The 24,104-nt window shown below is 37.2% G+C and overlaps 1 protein-coding gene across 1 annotated transcript in view; it reads right to left on the bottom strand.

Annotated features, from left to right (window-relative positions):
- ESR1 (estrogen receptor 1) overlaps positions 1–24,104 on the bottom strand; it is a 401,155-nt gene that overhangs the window by 263,985 nt on the left and 113,066 nt on the right. The window contains exon 2 of the mRNA XM_053709268.1: positions 2,615–2,805. Within this exon, the coding sequence (XP_053565243.1) occupies positions 2,615–2,805 (191 nt within the window). The remainder of the gene's footprint in view (positions 1–2,614; positions 2,806–24,104) is intronic.

The raw sequence follows: 24,104 nt of genomic DNA, 5'->3' as shown, positions 1-24,104 counted from the left end.
GATACCACAGAAATCCTTAAAAAAAAGTATGTTCAATATATTGATGCATCTTAATATGAACATCTTAACACTAGTGACATTTTAACTCCGGGAACACTTTAATAGGAAGTTATGCAAATTATGAGAAACAAAGAATATCATAACCTCTACTAAAAAAAAGATAGGTTTTCAGAAAGCATTCATTTTTGACAGACAGAAGATTGTATAAGAGGTGTGAAATTTTATTGAAATAGAAAATTCTAATAAGTAAGGTGTTGAGCAAGTAATGAACATGGATAAAAATTGCAGAAAAAAGACTAGAATTATAAGATTAACATGGGTCAGTATATAAATCATGTTTCTTCATGTGGATTTTGATGGCAGATACGTAACAGAAGCCTGCCCACGTGTACGCCCAATTATTTCTTAGTCCTTAATTAGTTTTTAAGATATTCATAGCATTCTTGAATTCCAGTACATTATTTCTCCTTATTCATATCTATTGGAAGTCTATTTCATCAATCAAATCTCACTCGGAAACAGCAGCATTAGGGGCCATTCGGCCCTTAATAAATCGGCCCCTATGTACCATTTAGTAGGCCTCTTTAGACTATGTAACATATTAGTAGGTTTCTTTAGACTATGTAACATATTAGTAGGCCTCTTTAGACTATGTACCATTTTAGTAGGTCTCTTTAGACTATGCACCATTTAGTAGGCCACTCTAGACTATGTACAACTTTATTAGGCCTCTTTAGACTATGTCACATTTTAGTAGGCCACTTCAGACTATGAGGCATATTTAAGAAATGTCTTGCAGACCTGATCCGACAGTGCGGATCAGGTCCACAAGACATCGCTGAATGCGGAGAACAATACGTTCTCCACATTTAACATTGCACCAGCAGCTCACAAGAGGGTGTCAATCAACCCGATCGTACTCAATCGGGTTGAATTTTTGCGATTCCTGTCCGCCTGCTCAGAGCAGACGGACAGGGTTATGGAGCAGCGGTCTTTGTGACCGCTGCTTCATAACTGCTGTTTCTGGCGAGTCTGGACACTCGCCAAAAACACGGGCCGTCAAGCTCCTATCGGAGCTTGATAGATAGGCCCCTATGTACCATTTTAGTAGGTCTCTTTAAACTATGTACCATTTTAGCAGGACACTTCAGACTATGTACCATTTAGTAGGCCTCTTTAGACTATATAACCTTTTAGTAGGTCTCTTTAGACTATGTACCATTTTATTAGGTCTCTTTAGACTATGTATCATTTTAGTAGGCTTTTTTAGACTATATACCATTTAAAGGGACAGTCTAGGCCAAAATAAACTTTCATGATTCAGATAGAGCATGTAATGTTAAACAATATTCCAATTTACTTCTATCACCAATTTTGCTTTGTTCTCTTGGTATTCTTACCTGAAAGCTTAACCTAGGAGGTTGATAAGCTAATTTCTTAGACCTTGAAGCCCACCTCTTTCAGATTGCATTTTAACAGTTTTTCACCACTAGAGGGTGTTAGTTCACATATTTCATATAGATAACACTGTGCTCGTGCACGTGAAGTAATCTGGGAGCTGGCACTGATTGGCTAGACTGCAAGTCTGTCAAAAGAACTGAAAAAAGGGGCAGTTTGCAGAGGCTTAGATACAAGATAATCACAGAGGTTAAAAGTATATTATTATAACTGTGTTGGTTATGCAAAACTGGGGAATGGGTAATAAAGGGATTATCTATCTTTTAAAACAATACAAATTCTGGTGTAGACTGTCCCTTTAAGTTGGTCTATTTATATTATGTGCCATATTATTAGGTCTCTTTAGACTATGTACCATTTTAGTAGGCCTCTTTAGACTATGTACCATTTTATTAGGTCTCTTTAGACTATGTACCATTTTAGTAGGCCTCTTTAGACTATGTTCCATTTTAGTAGGTCTCTTTAGACTATGTACCATTTTAGTAGGACACTTTAGACTATGTTCCATTTTAGTAGGTCTCTTTAGACTATGCACCATTTTAGTAGGCCTCTTTAGACTATGTTCCATTTTAGTAGGTCTCTTTAGACTATGCACCATTTTAGCAGGACACTTTAGACTATGTACCATTTAGTAGGCCTCTTTAGACTATAAACCCTTTTAGTAGGTCTCTTTAGACTATGTACAATTTTAGCAGGCCTTTTTGTAACAGTTTAAAATACTTATATTAATGTATTGCTTCATCTAGTAACTTTTACTCATCAACTTAAAGGAACATGAACCCCCCACAAAAAAATTAATGGTTTAGATAGAGGATACAATTTTCCAGTTTACTTCTATTATCAAATTTGCTTAATTCTCTTGGTATCCTTTGTTATAGGAACAGTAATGCACAAATGGACACATTGGTTGAGCCAATGACAAAAGGCATATATGTGCAGCCATAAAGCAGCTAGCTCCCAGAAGTGCATTCCTGCGCCTAAGCCTGTCTAGGTATGCTTTTCAATTAAGGTTACCAAGTAAATTACATAACAGAAGTAAATTGGAAAGTTGTTTAAATTGCATGGTCTATATGAATCACGAATGAAATAATTTGACTTTACTATTCCTTTAATATACTGATGTCTCAAATGCAAAACATATAGAATACAACCCTACCTTGGATGCTTCTTTTAAAAAAAGCCTTGCAGCCCTCACATGACCAAACACCATAGTGGTAGCCAGATGCATAGTCACTGCATACAGCACAGTATCGCGTTTCTTTAGTGGATTCCATAGCAGGCGGCCCCTTGTCATTAGCTGTAGATACACGTTCCCTTCCACTTTGTCGTCTGTTGTCTGAACTTGACCTGGAATGATGAAGAAAAGCAGAGATCAAAGTTTATGCAAGTACTGACAACTGGATAAAAATTTTATAATTAGGATGATCAGTATAACTTTAAAATTTAAAAAGGTAATATCAGGGGTCAAGTCCTACAAAAAGTGTGGGAACTCACCAAGACTTCCACCCCCTCACACACACACACACTATGTATTTATATGTATATAATCTATATATTTTGGTTAATGAAAGCCAGTTAAAACCAATGAATGGTTGAATGATTGCCTTTGGGCATGAGACTCCTCCTCTGTCACAGAGTCTCACCCACTTAAGCTGCAATAGTCCTATTTTTGCTGAGAGGAGCTAAATAACACCAGAGCAAGCCACGCAGAAATGTAAGCACCATGTGTTCCACACAGTGCGGGGTGATCACACAGCAGGACCTTTGACAGGCTTGCATATATTGTATTGTAGAAAGTGTTACTGTCCATTACTAGAGGATCTCACTATCCCTCTAACCAGACTGTGCTCCAGCTCCTCCCACCAGCAGTAGCAGTGTTTACTGAAGCGTTTCTGTTCTCTGTCCAGAGAACTTAGTTCCACCTGCAAAAATAGTGCAGGAACTCCGTTCTCATGTGTTCCCGCTGAACCTGACCCCTGGGTAATATGAAGATTATTAATTATGAGATTAAAAATCTATAGAATGTGAAATTGTTCAAATGTGTCAATTTGATTTCAGAGCAAATTGTACAGTAAAAAAAAAAAAGTATCTGTGGCTATTTCAATGTGATTTAAACCTATAACACATTATCGCAGGTATCTTCATGTTTTTGGCAGCCTGGTACGCAATTAGATTTTATTTCTACACGTATACAAAACTCACTGATTGACAAACTTGTTTTATTTATCAATTGTTTTTGTAAAAGAATATTAAAGGGACATGATAGCCAACGTTATTCTTTCATGATTCACATAGAGCATGCAATTTTAAATAATTTTCTCATTTACTTCTATTATCAATATTCTTTATTCTCTTGGTATCTTTTGTTGAAAACCAGGGACGTTCGCTCAGGAGCATGCATGTGTCTGGAGTTCTATATGGCAGCAGTTTTGCAAGAATGTTATCCATTTGGAAGAGCCCTAGATGCCACCTAGGTATCTTTTCAACAAAGAATACCATGAGAACAAAGCTAATTTTTATAATAGAAGTAAACTGGCCATGTTTTAAAAATGGTATGCTCTGTCTGAATCAAAAAAGAACATTTGGGGGTTTCATAACCCTTTAACCCCTTGTGTGCTAACAACGGCTCTGAGCCATCGCAAATTGTCTTAGTCAGGTGCTAACGACGGCTCAGAGCTGTCGCTAGCACACTCCCACCTTGAGGAAATCTGGGGGCTCCCACTCGCTCCTACCCCAGCGATCTGGCCTGCATAGTGACAGGCATCGCCGGGGCTTCACGTTTCGTGCGGTGACGTCACGCGCAATGACGTGATGACATCACCACTCAACTTTATTTATAAAATACAATAGACAGCATAGGAAAGCATTTTCGCTAATACATCTATATTACGAAATTGCTTCTATTCAAAACTGAAATGCATCCATGTGGATTTCAATTTTAACTCATAAAAAACGAAAGTAGTAAAACAGTTAATCACAATACTCAAGCTTTTACGTATGCATACTTTTATGGGATATCACTATTTAATATCCCCATAAAACATTTAGTTAAAGAAAATAAAAGACTTTTGCACTATGCATTCATTATTTATGTTCCTGCTTTTGCTGTAAAATACCTCTGTATGCTTGTTCCACTCTCTCTATTAGGCTGGAGAGCCTTCACCATACATAAATCATTTTACTGAGCCTGCCACATTCTACACAGTGATTGGTCAGTAAAGAGTGAGTAAAGTCAAAGTGAAACGTTTATGATTTAAAAAGATTTTAAACAACTTTCCAATTTAATTTTATTATCTAATTTGCTTTTTTTTCTCTTTGTATCCTTTGTTGAAAACAAAATACCTAGTTAGGCTCAAGAGCACTAATGCACTATTGGGAGCTATATATTGGGTGGCTGCACACATATATATACCTCTTGACAAAGGCTCACTTCATGGGTTGCTCCTTCGACAAAAGATACCAGGAGAATGAAGCAAATTTGAATAATAGAAGCAATTTGGAAAGTTGTTTAAAGTATATGATCTAACTAAATCATGAAAAAAACATTTTTTATTAACTGTCCCTTTAAGATCAGAGCACAAGTTTATGTAAATCTGTTCCCAACTGGCTACAGCAAATGAAACCAGGAACATGGATTCTATCAGACTTTTCATAAACTGCTCTTGATTTGCAACATATTCGGCTAGATTACGAGTTTTTGTCGGTTATGGTGTGCGGTGCTAACGCACAGTTTTTCCTTACCGCTCACCTACAGTAACGCTGGTATTACGGGTTTTTAGAAACCCGGCGTTAGCCGCAAAAAAGTGAGCGTAGACCAGAATTTAGCTCCACATCTCACCTCAGTACCAGCGCTGCTTACGGTAGTGGTAAGCTGGCAAAACATGCTCATACACGACTTCCCCATAGGAATCAAAGGGGCAGATTTGGCTGAAAAAAAGTCTAAAAAATCTGTGAAAAAACAAAGCGCAAACAGACTCAAGTGTAGATTGATAAGGCGCAAAGTACCACGCTAATGTATTACACTTACAGTGTTGAAAGTTTAATCAGGCGTTTATTAAAAAACATCAAGGATCCAGATGTATCATGCAGAAACAATAAAAACAATGTCAGTCCATAAAACTGTGCGAGTCCCTCAGGATAGTCGTCACAGAACAGGATAGTTCAAATCCTTGCTGGCTTCCGTAGTCGCGGCTTTAGCACCCTCACTACCTGAACATCCATCTATCACCTTCAGGAAAGGGAAAAACTTGAGGAACTTATTAGCTCCTAGTAAATTAAAAATGGTTAAAACAAATATATCGACATCTCAGAAAAGCAACTGGCTAAGCCTAAAAGAGGGCACTTATAAATGTGGCAAACATAACTGTGGTATGTGCAAACATGTGAAGAAAGAACCCAACTTTAGAAATAGTGATCAATCATATGATTTCCTAATTAAGTGCCGTTGTACCTGTGATTCAACATATGTAATATATTTATTAACATGTGGGTGTGACCTTATGTATGTAGGTCGCACCAAAAGGAAAATCAGGCGGAGAGTCTCTGAACATCTTAACAATATTAAAAATGAAATGGAGAACCACAGTGTGCCACGACATTATAGAGATGTACATGGTGGAGATTCTAAATCTCTGAAGGTACAGGTCATTGAATGGATACCCCCATCCACCCAAAATAGACTGTTAACTCTACGTAAACGTGAGACTTACTGGATACAAAAATTAAATTGTTTGTGTCCAGGGGGTCTCAACGTTGATTTAGACCTGGCCGCCTTTATGTAATATTGTGCAGTATCTGTAATAACTGTTAGCTCAATAGACTAGTAGTGATAGGGCTAGCTGTGAGACATATTGTTTTAATAACAATTTTTAATTAATTAATTTTTTAATCTTAGAATTTTTTAATCCCCTTAATTCTTAACTCAAACCCCTAATACATTAATTTTACATCTTTAGTAAGAGAATGGCTGTTCCTCCTTATATATGTTAGTCTAGTGAATTAACTTGGGCCTAGATTTAGAGTTCGGCGGTAAAAGGGCTGTTAACGCTCCGCGGGCTTTTTTCTGGCCGCACCATAAATTTAACTCTGGTATCGAGAGTTAAAACAAATGCTGCGTTAGGCTCCAAAAAAGGAGCGTAGAGCATTTTTACCGCAAATGCAACTCTCGATACCAGAGTTGCTTACGGACGCGGCCGGCATCAAAAACGTGCTCGTGCACGATTCTCCCATAGGAAACAATGGGGCTGTTTGAGCTGAAAAAAAACCTAACACCTGCAAAAAAGCAGCGTTCAGCTCCTAACGCAGCCCCATTGTTTCCTATGGGGAAACACTTCCTACGTCTGCACCTAACACCCTAACATGTACCCCGAGTCTAAACATCCCTAGCCTTACACTTATTAACCCCTAATCTGCCGCCCCCGCTATCGCTGACCCCTGCATTACAGTTTTAACCCCTAATCTTCCGCTCCGTAAACCGCCGCAACCTACGTTATCCCTATGTACCCCTAATCTGCTGCCCTAACATCGCCGACCCCTATGTTATATTTATTAACCCCTAATCTGCCCCCCACAACGTCGCCGACACCTGCCTACACTTATTAACCCCTAATCTGCCGAGCGGACCTGAGCGCTACTATAATAAAGTTATTAACCCCTAATCCGTCTCACTAACCCTATCATAAATAGTATTAACCCCTAATCTGCCCTCCCTAACATCGCCGACACCTTCCTTCAATTATTAACCCCTAATCTTCCGATCGGAGCTCACCGCTATTCTAATAAATGTATTAACCCCTAAAGCTAAATCTAACCCTAACACTAACACCCCCCTAACTTAAATATAATTTTAATCTAACGAAATAAATTAACTCTTATTAAATAAATTAATCCTATTTAAAGCTAAATACTTACCTGTAAAATAAATCCTAATATAGCTACAATATAAATTATAATTATATTATAGCTATTTTAGGATTAATATTTATTTTACAGGCAACTTGGTATTTATTTTAACTAGGTACAATAGCTATTAAATAGTTAAGAACTATTTAATAGTTACCTAGTTAAAATAATTACAAAATTACCTGTAAAATAAATCCTAACCTAAGATATAATTAAACCTAACACTACCCTATCAATAAAATAATTAAATAAACTACCTACAATTACCTACAATTAACCTAACACTACACTATCAATAAATTAATTAAATACAATTGCTACAAATAAATACAATTAAATAAACTATCTAAAGTACAAAAAATAAAAAAGAACTAAGTTACAGAAAATAAAAAAATATTTACAAACATAAGAAAAATATTACAACAATTTTAAACTAATTACACCTACTCTAAGCCCCCTAATAAAATAACAAAGCCCCCCAAAATAAAAAATTCCCTACCCTATTCTAAATTAAAAAAGTTACAAGCTCTTTTACCTTACCAGCCCTGAACAGGGCCCTTTGCGGGGCATGCCCCAAGAAGTTCAGCTCTTTTGCCTGTAAAAGAAAACATACAATACCCCCCCCCCCAACATTACAACCCACCACCCACATACCCCTAATCTAACCCAAACCCCCCTTAAATAAACCTAACACTAAGCCCCTGAAGATCTTCCTACCTTGTCTTCACCATACCAGGTTCACCGATCCGTCCTGGCTCCAAGATCTTCATCCAACCCAAGCGGGGGTTGGCGATCCATAATCCGGTGCTGAAGAGGTCCAGAAGAGGCTCCAAAGTCTTCATCCTATCCGGCAAGAAGAGGACATCCGGACCGGCAAACATCTTCTCCAAGCCGCATCTTCTATCTTCTTCCATCCGGTGCAGAGCGGGACCATCTTGAAGCAGGCGACGCGGATCCATCCTCTTCTTCCGATGTCTCCCGACGAATGACGGTTCCTTTAAGGGACGTCATCCAAGATGGCGTCCCTCGAATTCCGATTGGCTGATAGGATTCTATCAGCCAATCGGAATTAAGGTAGGAATTTTCTGATTGGCTGATGGAATCAGCCAATCAGAATCAAGTTCAATCCGATTGGCTGATCCAATCAGCCAATCAGATTGAGCTCGCATTCTATTGGCTGTTCCGATCAGCCAATAGAATGCGAGCTCAATCTGATTGGCTGATTGGATCGGCCAATCGGATTGAACTAGATTCTGATTGGCTGATTCCATCAGCCAATCAGAAAATTCCTACCTTAATTCCGATTGGCTGATAGAATCCTATCAGCCAATCGGAATTCGAGGGACGCCATCTTGGATGACGTCCCTTAAAGGAACCGTCATTCGTCGGGAGACATCGGAAGAAGAGGATGGATCCGCGTCGCCTGCTTCAAGATGGTCCCGCTCCGCACCGGATGGAAGAAGATAGAAGATGCGGCTTGGAGAAGATGTTTGCCGGTCCGGATGTCCTCTTCTTGCCGGATAGGATGAAGACTTTGGAGCCTCTTCTGGACCTCTTCAGCACCGGATTATGGATCGCCAACCCCCGCTTGGGTTGGATGAAGATCTTGGAGCCAGGACGGATCGGTGAACCTGGTATGGTGAAGACAAGGTAGGAAGATCTTCAGGGGCTTAGTGTTAGGTTTATTTAAGGGGGGTTTGGGTTAGATTAGGGGTATGTGGGTGGTGGGTTGTAATGTTGGGGGGAGGGGTATTGTATGTTTTCTTTTACAGGCAAAAGAGCTGAACTTCTTGGGGCATGCCCCGCAAAGGGCCCTGTTCAGGGCTGGTAAGGTAAAAGAGCTTGTAACTTTTTTAATTTAGAATAGGGTAGGGAATTTTTTATTTTGGGGGGCTTTGTTATTTTATTAGGGGGCTTAGAGTAGGTGTAATTAGTTTAAAATTGTTGTAATATTTTTCTTATGTTTGTAAATATTTTTTTATTTTCTGTAACTTAGTTCTTTTTTATTTTTTGTACTTTAGATAGTTTATTTAATTGTATTTATTTGTAGCAATTGTATTTAATTAATTTATTGATAGTGTAGTGTTAGGTTAATTGTAGGTAATTGTAGGTAGTTTATTTAATTATTTTATTGATAGGGTAGTGTTAGGTTTAATTATATCTTAGGTTAGGATTTATTTTACAGGTAATTTTGTAATTATTTTAACTAGGTAACTATTAAATAGTTCTTAACTATTTAATAGCTATTGTACCTAGTTAAAATAAATACCAAGTTGCCTGTAAAATAAATATTAATCCTAAAATAGCTAAAATATAATTATAATTTATATTGTAGCTATATTAGGATTTATTTTACAGGTAAGTATTTAGCTTTAAATAGGATTAATTTATTTAATAAGAGTTAATTTATTTCGTTAGATTAAAATTATATTTAAGTTAGGGGGGTGTTAGTGTTAGGGTTAGACTTAGCTTTAGGGGTTAATACATTTATTAGAATAGCGGTGAGCTCCGATCGGAAGATTAGGGGTTAATAATTGAAGGAAGGTGTCGGCGATGTTAGGGAGGGCAGATTAGGGGTTAATACTATTTATGATAGGGTTAGTGAGACGGATTAGGGGTTAATAACTTTATTATAGTAGCGCTCAGGTCCGCTCGGCAGATTAGGGGTTAATAAGTGTAGGTAGGTGTCGGCGACGTTGAGGGGGCAGATTAGGGGTTAATAAATATAATATAGGGGTCGGCGGGGTTAGGGGCAGCAGATTAGGGGTACATAGGGATAACGTAGGTGGCGGCGCTTTGCGGTCGGAAGATTAGGGGTTAATTATTTTAAGTAGCTGGCGGCGATGTTGTGGGGGGCAGATTAGGGGTTAATAAATGTAATATAGGGGTCGGCGGGGTTAGGGGCAGCAGATTAGGGGTACATAGGGATAACGTAGGTGGCGGCGCTTTGCGGTCGGAAGATTAGGGGTTAATTATTTTAAGTAGCTGGCGGCGATGTTGTGGGGGGCAGATTAGGGGTTAATAAATGTAATATAGGGGTCGGCGGGGTTAGGGGCAGCAGATTAGGGGTACATAAGTATAACGTAGGTGGCGGTCGGAAGATTAGGGGTTAAAATTTTTAATCGAGTGGCGGCGATGTGGGGGGAGCTCGGTTTAGGGGTACATAGGTAGTTTATGGGTGTTAGTGTACTTTAGGGTACAGTAGTTAAGAGCTTTATGAACCGGCGTTAGCCAGAAAGCTCTTAACTCCTGCTTTTTTCAGGCGGCTGGAATCTTGTCGTTAGAGCTCTAACGCTCACTGCAGAAACGACTCTAAATACCGGCGTTAGAAAGATCCCATTGAAAAGATAGGCTACGCAAATGGCGTAGGGGGATCTGCGGTATGGAAAAGTCGCGGCTGCAAAGTGAGCGTTAGACCCTTTAATCACTGACTCCAAATACCAGCGGGCGCCCAAAACCAGCGTTAGGAGCCTCTAACGCTGGTTTTGACGGCTACCGCCGAACTCTAAATCTAGGCCTTGGTGATTAAGATTCATATCTATTCTCCTTGTAATAAAGTTTTGTTTTTTCTACATATTATTATATATATAGTGTATTTTATTTATATATATTTTATATATATTTATATATGAAGTTCCTAAAAATGATTTTTACGTTTTTTTTATGTGTTTTATCTTCACATATTTATATATCTATTTTTTACAATATCGATATATAGTCCAACCATAATTGCATTTATTTTTCATTTACTTTTCATTCATTTCTTAGCTTTTTGTTCTTATACTAACTATTGATTGCAAATATATTAAATGAAATTAAATATCGATCCTGTGTTTATTTTTAGTATGTTTTTAGTATGTTATTCATATTTAGTATGAAATTCTGTTTTCATTTTCATTTTTTACATATCATCAAGTTACGCTTTTCAGTTTCATACGGATGCAAGTATAAAATATTTAGAGACTTTGGAAACACCTAGTCGATAGGGGACCAATGAAATAAGACTATGTGCTATAAATAAACTTGCATCGTAGGATTCACTATTCATCCTACCTCTTGAGAAAGACCGCACGTTAGCGGTTGAAACGCGTTGGGGTTAAATTTGGACTATCTGAGGACCCATAGTGCTCGGTGGAAGAATTTACTGGCACCTGATACTTTGATACGGACATTGCTACCAGAGCCGCGACTACGGAAGCCAGCAAGGATTTGAACTATCCTGTTCTGTGACGACTATCCTGAGGGACTCGCACAGTTTTATGGACTGACATTGTTTTTATTGTTTCTGCATGATACATCTGGATCCTTGATGTTTTTTAATAAACGCCTGATTAAACTTTCAACACTGTAAGTGTAATACATTAGCGTGGTACTTTGCGCCTTATCAATCTACACTTGAGTCTGTTTGCGCTTTGTTTTTTCACAGATTTTTGGGATTCTATTATACTCCCGGAGGCACGCAGGACACCACCGGTAAAGCAGCAGCAGCAGGTCTCGTATTTAATTTTATTCATTTTCATTGTGGTTTTCTTGTTGCTTTTCATTTTTGGGAAGCATTAGTGTATAATTTGCAGCATTTTGTATTATTATTATTTTTTACTTTCAGTTTATATGTACTGTAAGTTTAACATTGTAAACTCAACTTTTTAGTGTTTTACATCATCACTGATTCTTGTTTGCAATCATTGTTTTAATCTATGTGGTATTGATCATCCTCCATCAGTAGTTAGCGCTGTTCAATTTGTGTATTTTCTATTCTGAAAAAAAGTCTAACACCTGCAAAAAAGCAGCGTTCAGCTCCTAACGCAGCCTCATTGATTCCTATGGGGAAATAATTTTTATGTCTACACCTAAAACCCTAACATGAACCCCAGAGTCTAAACACCCCTAATCTTACACTTATTAACCTCTAATCTGCCGCCCCGACATCTGCATTATATTATTAACCCCTAATCTGCCGCTCCGTACACCGCCGCCACCTACATTATACTTATGAACCCCTAATCTGTCGCCCCCAACATCGCAGACACCTACATATTAACCCCTATTCTGCCTCCACCAATGTCATCGCAACCTACCTACAATTATTAACCCCTAATCTGCCGCCCCCGTCACCGCCACTATAATAAAGTTATTAACCCCTAAACCTAAGTCTAACCCTAACCCCCCCTAACTTAAATATAATTTAAATAAATCTAAATAAAAATACTATTATTAAATAAATTATTCATATTTAAAACTAAATACTTACCTATAAAATAAACCATAAGATAGCTACAATATAACTAATAGTTACATTGTAGCTAGCTTAGGATTTATTTTTATTTTACAGGCAACTTTGTTTTTATTTTAACTAGGCACAATAGTTATTAAATAGTTATTAACTATTTAATAACTTCCTAGTTAAAATAAAGACAAATATACTTGTAAAAATAAATCCTAACCTAAGTTACAATTACATCTAACACTACACTATAATTAAATAAATTACCTAAATAAACTACAATTAATTACAATTAAATTAAATAAACTAAATTACGAAAAAAAAAACCCACTAAATTACAGAAAATAATAAAAAAAATTACAAGTTTTTTTAAACTAATTACACCTAATCTAATCCCCCTAATAAAATAAAAAAAAAAACCCAAAATAATAAAAATCCCTACCCTATACTAAATTACAAATAGCCCTTAAAAGGGCTTTTGCGGGGCATTGCCCCAAAGTAATCAGCTGTTTTACCTGTAAAAAAAAAGACATATCCCCCACCAACATTAAAACCCACCACCCACACACACAACCCTACTCTAAAACCCACCCAATCCCCCCTTAATAAAACCTAACACTACCCCCTTGAAGATCACCCTACCTTGAGACGTCTTCACCCAACCGGGCAGAAGTGGTCCTCCAGACAGGCAGAAGTCTTCATCCTATCCGGGCAGAAGAGGTCCTCCAGACAGCCAGAAGTCTTCATCCAGATGGCATCTTCTATCTTCATCCATCCGGAGTGGAGCGGGTCCATCTTCAAGACATCCGACGTGGAATATCCTCTTCTTTCGACGGCGACTGGAACAATGACGGGTGCTTTAAATGATGTAATCCAATATGGCGTCCTTTCAATTCCAATTGGCTGATAGAATTCTATCAGCCAATCAGAATTAAGGTAGAAAAAATCCTATTGGCTGATCCAATCAACCAATAGGATTGAAGTTTAATTCTATTGGCTGATTAGAACAGCCAATAGGATTGAGCTTGCATACTATTGGCTGATTGGAACAGCCAATAGAATACGAGCTCAATCCTATTGGCTGATTGGATCAGCCAATAGGATTTTTTCTATCATAATTCCGATTTGCTGATAGAATTCTATCAGCCAATTGGAATTGAAGGGACACCATCTTGGATGACATCATTTAAAGGACCCGTCATTGTTCCAGTCGCCGTCGAAAGAAGAGGATGCTCCGCTTTGGATGTCTTGAAGATGGACCCGCTCCGGATGGATGAAGATAGAAGATGTCGCCTGGATGAAGACTTCTAGCCATCTGGAGGACCTCTTCTGCCCGGATAGGATGAAGACTTCTGCCCGTCTGGAGGACCACTTCTGCCCAGTTGGGTAAAGACGTCTCAAGGTAGGGTGATCTTCAAGGGGGTAGTGTTAGGTTTTATTAAGGGGGGATTGGGTGCGTTTTAGAGTAGGGTTGGGTGTGTGGGTGGTGGGTTTTAATGTTGGGGGGAATATTGTCTTTTATTTTACAGGTAAAAGAGCTGATTACTTTGGGGCAATGCCCCGCAAAAAAGCCCTTTTAAGGGCTTTTTGTAATTTAGTATAGGGTAGGGATCTTTATTATTTTGGGGGGCTTTTTTATTTTATTAGGGGGATTAGATTAGGTGTAATTAGTTTAAAAAACTTGTAATTATTTTATTATTTTCTGTAATTTAGTGTTTGTTTTTTTCCATAATTTAGTTTATTTAATTTAATTGTAATTAATTGTAGTTAATTTAGTTAATTTATTTAATTATAGTGTAGTGTTAGGTGTAATTGTAACTTAGGCTAGGTTTTATTTTACAGGTATATTTGTCTTTATTTTAACTAGGTAACCATTAAATAGTTAATAACTATTTAGTAACTATTCTACCTAGTTAAAATAAATACAAACTTGACTGTAAAATAAAAATAAACCCTAAGCTAGATACAAATGTAACTATTAGTTATATTGTAGCTATTTTAGGGTTTATTTTATAGGTAAGTATTTAGTTTTAAATAGGAATAATTTATTTAATTGTAGTAATTTTATTTCGATTTATTTAAATAATATTTAAGTTAGGGGGGTGTTATGGTCAGGGTTAGACTTAGATTTTGGGGTTAATAAATTTAATATAGTGGCGGTGACGTTGGGGTCGGCAGATTAAGGGTTAATAAATGTGGGTTGGTGTCGGCGATGTTAGGGATGGCAGATTAGGGGTTAATAATATTTAACTAGTGTTTGCGAGGCGGGAGTGTGGCGGTTTAGGGGTCAATACATTTATTGAAGTGGGGCGATGTCCGGTTAGGCAGATTAGGGGTTAAAATTTTTAATATAGTGTTTGCGATGTGGGGGGGCCTCGGTTTAGGGGTTAATAGGTAGTTTATGGGTGTTAGTGTACTTTTTAGCAGTTTAGTTAAAGGGACAGTACACTGTAAAATTGTTTTTCCATAAATGCATTTTAAATGACTTGTTATACCAACTGCAGAGTATAAAATATTTGAGAAATTGCATTTTCGGGTTTATTTGTGCATCTGAAGTAGCTGGTTTTGTGCTTTGAAACCACAGCCTATTACAATGGGTTGAGCTTCAGGTAATATCAGATCTCATTATGTTATCACTTTTATATACACAGACTTGCTCCCTTATCGTATATTTGTCTAGAAAACCAAAGCTCAATACATAGAGAGAACAATGGAAAATTATCATTTTATTACTTAACTATCATGCCCCCCACTGAGGGTGTAATCTATTCTGCTGGCTGTGTTTACTTAGGCTATTCAATAGCGTATACGCGAGTATCAAAACTTTCAGTATAGGTTGGGAAACCAAAAGCTAAATCAGCTATTTCAAATGCTGAAATATGAGTAAAGGAGCTACTTGCAACCAATTTAAAGGGACAGTCAACACCAGAATTTTTGTTGTTTAAAAAGATAGATAATCCCTTTATTACCCATTCACCAGTTTTTTGCAAAACCAACACTGTTATATTAATACACTTTTTACTTCTGTGACTAACTTGTATCTAAGCATCTTCTGACTGCCCCTAATCACATGACTTTTAGTTATTTTGCATATAGTTACATTTTAGCCAATTAGTGCAGTGTCTGCCACTAGCCACGGGCGTGATCACAATGCTATCTATATGGCCTACATGAGCTTGCTCTCCCCTGCTGTGAAAAGTAAATAAAATAGAGGCGGGCTTCAAGGGCTTAGAAATTATCATATGAGTCTTCCTAGGTTTGCTTTCAACTAGAATACCAAGAGAACAAAGCAAAATTGTTGATAAAAGTAAATTGGAAAGTTGTTTAAAATTATATGCCCTATTTGAAAAATGAAAGTTATTTTTGGACTTGACTGTCCCTTTAATACACTCTAACAGGTAAAAAGGATCATTGGGAATAATTTAAAGGGGAGAAAGTTTTTGGGTGAACTGTCCCTTTAAGAGTTTTATGTTACGGCGTTAGCCCATAATGCTCTTAACTACTGACTTTTAAATGCGGTATCAGTCTTGACAGGAGAGGGTGTACAGCTCACTTTTTCCAAGACTCGTAATACCGGCGTTAGGAAAATCCAATTGAAAAGATAGGATACGCAATTGACGTAAATGGATTTGCGGTATGCTCGAGTCGTGGAAAAAAAGTGAGCGGTACACCTGTAACTGCCAGACTCGTAATACCAGCGGGCGTTAAAAAGCAGCGTTGGGACCTCTCATCGCTGCCTTTTAAGGCTAACACAAGACTCGTAATCTAGGCGATTGTAATGTGTGCTAACAAAATGTTAAAGGGACATGAAACCCATTTTTTTTTTCTTTCAGTATTCAGATAGCACATAACATTTTAAGCAACTTTTCAATTAACTTCTATTATCAAATTTGCTTCATTCACTTGATATCCTTTGCTGAAGTAGCAGCAATGCACTACTGAGAGCTGGCTGAACACATCTAGTCAGCCAATCACAAAAGGCAAATGTATGCATGCACCAATCACCAGCTTGCTCCCACTAGAGTAGAATATGTACATATTTTTTGACAAACGATATCAAGAAAATTAAAGTACATTTGAAAATAGTAGTGAATTTAAAAGTATCCTTAAATTTCAAGCAATTTTAATTTTGACTTTCGTATCCCTTTAAGTGATTTTAAACCATGTATTTTGCCATGCAGTGCTTAAAGTGAATCTAAATTTAGATGATAAAGTGCCCGTTTTTTAAAAAAATCTGATTAAAAACAGGGGCACTTTAAGTCATCAAAATTTACATTTCACTCGTGTTGTGAAAATACTTACCTTTTAATCTTGACAGCAGCTCCAGCGATTCCCCCGGTCGTCGCAAGCCTCTTCATACGTCAAAAATGACGGATCGGTCATCCTCCAATCATGGCTTCCCCTCCGGGGGATTTAGTGTCTGATTCAACGCCGTGATTGGAGGAAGACAGATTCCTCAGTTTAGATCCGGGAAGAGGCTTTGCGGCGGGCGGAGGAAGCGATGCAGCGCCTGTCAAGATTAAAAGGTAAGTATTTTCACAACATGAGTGAAATGTAAATTTTGATGAATTAAAGTGCTCCTGTTTTTAATCAAATTTTTAAAAAGCGGACACTTTATCATCTAAATTTACATTCACTTTAATTGCTGGAATATGCTATGCATTTAATTTCCCTACTGTGTATTGAACAATTAATGTAAATCATCAAGAAAATATAGCAATAATAAAAATTGTTTTACAAAAGATAAAATCCTATTGATTCTGGAGTGCAAAAATAAAATGAATAGAAAAACTGTTGAGGAATATTAATGATGTGCAAGATACATTTACCTCTCTGATGCAACCACAGCTGTGGCACACCCAGCTTGAAAACTAGATAAAAGCAAATATGCCATTTCAAAGGAATGTACAACTCCTACAGAATACAGTAGTATATAAAAATAACTCATCTTTTCAGTGCATTGTCAAAAGATATATATAAAAAATGTAATCTAGACAAGATTACAAGTGGAGTGCAACAATAAATATTAGCACTGTTGTGCACTAACTGTTCAGGTTAACTCATTAGCTCTTTATTACTGTCATATTACAAGCACAAAGTGTATTTTTGCATTTTATTTGCACAAGCTGGAAGTGTGCTCGAGTGAAAGTCTAGCGGCTAGATTACGAGTTTTTGTCGGTAATGGTGTGCGGGGCAAACAAGCCTTTTTTTCTCACCACTTACTTAAAAGAACGCTGGTATTACGAGTTTTCTTTAAGCCAGCGTTAGCCTCAGAAAAGTGAGCGTTGAGCAAAATTTAGCTCCACATCTCACCTCAATACCAGCATTGCTTAAATCAGCGGTGAGCTGGCTGAACGTGCTCGTGCACGATTTCCCCATAGGAAACAATGGGGCTGAGCTGGCTGAAAAAAAACCTAACACCTGCAAAAAAGCAGCGTTCAGCTCCTAACGCAGCCCCATTGTTTCCTATGGGGAAATAAAAGTTATGTCTACACCTAACACCCTAACATGAACCCTGAGTCTAAACACCCCTAATATTACACTTATTAACCCCTAATATGCCGCCCCCGACATCGTCGCCATCTACATTATATTATTACCCCTAATCTGCCGCTCCGGACACCGCCATCACCTACATTATACTTATGAACCCCTAATCTGATGCCCCCAACATCGCCGAACCCTACATTTTATTTATTAACCCCTAATCTGCCCCCCAACATCGCCGCAACTATATTAAATTTATTAACCCCTAATCTGCCGCCGCCAACGTCACCGCCACTATAATAAATTTATTAACCCCTAAACCTAAGTCTAACCCTAACCCTAACACCCCCATAACTTAAATATAATTTAAATACATCTAAATAAATTTACTATAATTAACTAAATTATTCCTATTTAAAAATAAATACTTACCTGTAAAATAAACCCTGATCTAGCTACAATATAACTAATAGTTACATTGTATCCATCTTAGGGTTTATTTTTATTTTACAGGCAACTTTGTATTTATTTTAACTTGGTAGAATAGTTATTAAATAGTTATTAACTATTTAATAACTACCTGGTTAAAATAAGTACAAATTTACCTGTAAAATAAACCCTAACCTAAGTTACAATTACACCTAACACTACAATATAATTAAATTAATTACCAAAACTAAATAAAATTAATTACAATTAAATTAAATAAACTAAATTACGAAAAAAACAAACACTAAATTACAGAAAATAAAAAAGAAATTAACATTTTTTAAACTAATTACACCTAATCTAATCCCCCTAATAAAATAAAAAAGCCCCCCGAAATAAAAACCCTATACTAAATTACAAATAGCCCTTAAAAGGGCTTTTTGCGGGGCATGATGCAGTCAGCCAATAGGATTGAAGTTCAATCCTATTGGCTGATCCAATCAGCCAATAGGATTGAGCTTGCATTCTATTGGCTGTTCCAATCAGCCAATAGAATGCAAGCTCAATTCTATTGGCTGATTGTATCAGCCAATAGGATTTTTCCTACCTTAATTCCGATTGGCTGATAGGATTCTATCAGCCAATCGGAATTGAAGGGACGCCATCTTGGATGATGTCACTTAAAGGAACCTTCATTCTTCAGTCGCCATCAGATGGAAGAGGATGCTCCGCGTCGGATGTATTCAAGATGGACCTGCTCCGGATGGAAGAAGATAGAAGATGCCGCCTGGATGAAGACTTCTGCCGGTCTGGATGTCCTCTTCTGGCTGGATCGGATGAAGACTTCTGCCCCTCTGGAGGCCCACTTGTGCCCGGCTGGGTGAAGACATCTCAAGGTAGGGTGATCTTTAAAGGGGTAGTGTTAGTTTTTTTTAAGGGGGGATTGGGTGGGTTTTAGAGTAGGGTTGGGTGTGTGGGTGGTGGGTTTTAATGTTGGGGGGTATTGTATTTTTTGACAGGTAAAACAGCTGATTATATTATTAACCCCTAATCTGCCACTCCGGACACTGCCGCCACCTACATTATACTTATGAACCCCTAATCTGATGCCCCCAACATCGCCGAACCCTACATTTTATTTATTAACCCCTAATCTGCCCCCCAATGTCGCCGCAACTATATTAAATTTATTAACCCCTAATCTGCCGCCGCCAATGTCGCCGCCACTATAATAAATGTATTAACCCCTAAACCTAAGTCTAACCCTAACACCCCCATAACTTAAATATAATTTAAATACATCTAAATAAATTTACTATAATTAACTAAATTATTCCTATTTAAAAATAAATACTTACCTGTAAAATAAACCCTAATCTAGCTACAATATAACTAATAGTTACATTGTATCCATTTTAGGGTTTATTTTTATTTTACAGGCAACTTTGTATTTATTTTAACTAGGTAGAATAGTTATTAAATAGTTATTAAATAGTTATTAACTATTTAATAACTACCTAGTTAAAATAAGTACAAATTTACCTGTAAAATAAACCCTAACCTAAGTTACAATTACACCTAACACTACAATATAATTAAATTAATTACCAAAACTAAATAAAATTAATTACAATTAAATTAAATAAACTAAATTACGAAAAAAACAAACACTAAATTACAGAAAATAAAAAAGAAATTAACATTTTTTAAACTAATTACACCTAATCTAATCCCCCTAATAAAATAAAAAAGCCCCCCGAAATAAAAACCCTATACTAAATTACAAATAGCCCTTAAAAGGGCTTTTTGCGGGGCATGATGCAGTCAGCCAATAGGATTGAAGTTCAATCCTATTGGCTGATCCAATCAGCCAATAGGATTGAGCTTGCATTCTATTGGCTGTTCCAATCAGCCAATAGAATGCAAGCTCAATTCTATTGGCTGATTGTATCAGCCAATAGGATTTTTCCTACCTTAATTCCGATTGGCTGATAGGATTCTATCAGCCAATCGGAATTGAAGGGACGCCATCTTGGATGATGTCACTTAAAGGAACCTTCATTCTTCAGTCGCCGTCAGATGGAAGAGGATGCTCTGCGTCGGATGTATTCAAGATGGACCTGCTCCGGATGGAAGAAGATAGAAGATGCCGCCTGGATGAAGACTTCTGCCGGTCTGGATGTCCTCTTCTGGCTGGATCGGATGAAGACTTCTGCCCCTCTGGAGGCCCACTTGTGCCCGGCTGGGTGAAGACATCTCAAGGAAGGGTGATCTTCAAGGGGGTAGTGTTAGGTTTTTTTAAGGGGGGATTTGGTGGGTTTTAGAGTAGGGTTGGGTGTGTGGGTGGTGGTTTTTAATGTTGGGGGGTATTGTATTTTTTTTACAGGTAAAAGAGCTGATTACTTTGGGGCAATGCCCGCAAAAGGCCCTTTTAAGGGCTATTTGTAATTTAGTATAGGGTAGGGAATTTTATTATTTTGGGTGGCTTTTTTATTTTATTAGGGGGATTAGATTAGGTGTAATTAGCTTTAAAAAAAATTAATAATTTTTTTATTTTCTGTAATTTAGTGGGGGTTTTTTGTACTTTAGTTTATTTAATTTAATTGTAGTTAATTGTAGTTAGTTTATTTAATTAATTTAATGATAGTGTAGTGTTAGGTGTAATTGTAATTTAGGTTAGGATTTATTTTACAGGTAAATTTTAACTTATTTTAACTAGGTAGCTATTAAATAGTTAATAACTATTTAATAACTATTGTACCTAGTTAAAATAAATACAAAGTTGCCTGTAAAATAAATATAAATCCTAAGCTAGCTACAATGTAACTATTAGTATTTTATCGGTAAGTATTTAGTTTTAAATAGGATTAATTTATTTCATTGTAGTAATTTTATTTTGTTTTATTTAAATTATATTTAAGTTGGGGGGGGCTTAGACTAGGGTTAGACTTAGGTTTAGGGGTTAATAAATTTAATATAGTAGCGGCGACGTTGGGGGCGACAGATTAGGGGATAATAAATGTAGATAGGTGTCGGCGATGTTAGGGACGGCAAATTAGGGGTTAATAAAATTTAACTAGTGTTTGCGAGGCGGGAGTGCGGCGGTTTAGGGGTTAATATATGTATTACAGTGGCGGCGATGTCCGGTCGGCAGATTAGGGGTTAAAAAAGTGTTTGCGATGTGGGGGGGGGGGCCTTGGTTTAGGGGTTAATAGGTAGTTTATGGGTATTAGTGTACTTTGTAGCACTTTAGTTAAGAGTTTTATGTTCCGGCGTTAGCCCATAAAACTCATAACTACTGACTTTTAAATGCGGTAGGAGTCTGGACAGGAGAGGGTCTACCGCTCACTTTTTCCAGCAATCGTAATACCGGCATTAAGAAAATCCCATTAAAAAGATAGAATGCAAGCTCAATTCTATTGGCTGATTGTATCAGCCAATAGGATTTTTCCTACCTTAATTCCGATTGGCTGATAGGATTCTATCAGCCAATCGGAATTGAAGGGACGCCATCTTGGATGATGTCACTTAAAGGAACCTTCATTCTTCAGTCGCCGTCAGATGGAAGAGGATGCTCCGCGTCGGATGTATTCAAGATGGACCTGCTCCGGATGGAAGAAGATAGAAGATGCCGCCTGGATGAAGACTTCTGCCGGTCTGGATGTCCTCTTCTGGCTGGATCGGATGAAGACTTCTGCCCCTCTGGAGGCCCACTTGTGCCCGGCTGGGTGAAGACATCTCAAGGTAGGGTGATCTTTAAAGGGGTAGTGTTAGTTTTTTTTAAGGGGGGATTGGGTGGGTTTTAGAGTAGGGTTGGGTGTGTGGGTGGTGGGTTTTAATGTTGGGGGGTATTGTATTTTTTGACAGGTAAAACAGCTGATTATATTATTAACCCCTAATCTGCCACTCCGGACACTGCCGCCACCTACATTATACTTATGAACCCCTAATCTGATGCCCCCAACATCGCCAAACCCTACATTTTATTTATTAACCCCTAATCTGCCCCCCAATGTCGCCACAACTATATTACATTTATTAACCCCTAATCTGCCGCCGCCAACGTCGCCGCCACTATAATAAATGTATTAACCCCTAAACCTAAGTCTAACCCTAACACCCCCATAACTTAAATATAATTTAAATACATCTAAATAAATTTACTATAATTAACTAAATTATTCCTATTTAAAAATAAATACTTACCTGTAAAATAAACCCTAATCTAGCTACAATATAACTAATAGTTACATTGTATCCATTTTAGGGTTTATTTTTATTTTACAGGCAACTTTGTATTTATTTTAACTAGGTAGAATAGTTATTAAATAGTTATTAAATAGTTATTAACTATTTAATAACTACCTAGTTAAAATAAGTACAAATTTACCTGTAAAATAAACCCTAACCTAAGTTACAATTACACCTAACACTACAATATAATTAAATTAATTACCAAAACTAAATACAATTAATTACAATTAAATTAAATAAACTAAATTACGAAAAAAACAAACAATAAATTACAGAAAATAAAAAAGAAATTAACATTTTTTAAACTAATTACACCTAATCTAATCCCCCTAATAAAATAAAAAAGCCCCCCGAAATAAAAACCCTATACTAAATTACAAATAGCCCTTAAAAGGGCTTTTTGCGGGGCATGATGCAGTCAGCCAATAGGATTGAAGTTCAATCCTATTGGCTGATCCAATCAGCCAATAGGATTGAGCTTGCATTCTATTGGCTGTTCCAATCAGCCAATAGAATGCAAGCTCAATTCTATTGGCTGATTGTATCAGCCAATAGGATTTTTCCTACCTTAATTCCTATTGGCTTATAGGATTCTATCAGCCAATCGGAATTGAAGGGACGCCATCTTGGATGATGTCACTTAAAGGAACCTTCATTCTTCAGTCGCCGTCAGATGGAAGAGGATGCTCCGCGTCGGATGTATTCAAGATGGACCTGCTCCGGATGGAAGAAGATAGAAGATGCCGCCTGGATGAAGACTTCTGCCGGTCTGGATGTCCTCTTCTGGCTGGATCGGATGAAGACTTCTGCCCCTCTGGAGGCCCACTTGTGCCCGGCTGGGTGAAGACATCTCAAGGAAGGGTGATCTTCAAGGGGGTAGTGTTAGGTTTTTTTAAGGGGGGATTTGGTGGGTTTTAGAGTAGGGTTGGGTGTGTGGGTGGTGGTTTTTAATGTTGGGGGGTATTGTATTTTTTTTACAGGTAAAAGAGCTGATTACTTTGGGGCAATGCCCCGCAAAAGGCCCTTTTAAGGGCTATTTGTAATTTAGTATAGGGTAGGGAATTTTATTATTTTGGGTGGCTTTTTTATTTTATTAGGGGGATTAGATTAGGTGTAATTAGCTTTAAAAAAAATTAATAATTTTTTTATTTTCTGTAATTTAGTGGGGTTTTTTTTGTACTTTAGTTTATTTAATTTAATTGTAGTTAATTGTAGTTAGTTTATTTAATTAATTTAATGATAGTGTAGTGTTAGGTGTAATTGTAATTTAGGTTAGGATTTATTTTACAGGTAAATTTGTACTTATTTTAACTAGGTAGCTATTAAATAGTTAATAACTATTTAATAACTA

Source organism: Bombina bombina, chromosome 4 (genome assembly GCF_027579735.1).
Source record: "Bombina bombina isolate aBomBom1 chromosome 4, aBomBom1.pri, whole genome shotgun sequence".
NCBI lineage: Eukaryota > Metazoa > Chordata > Amphibia > Anura > Bombinatoridae > Bombina > Bombina bombina.
Note: the sequence above shows the minus strand (reverse complement) of the source record. Positions and strands in the feature narration are given on the sequence as shown.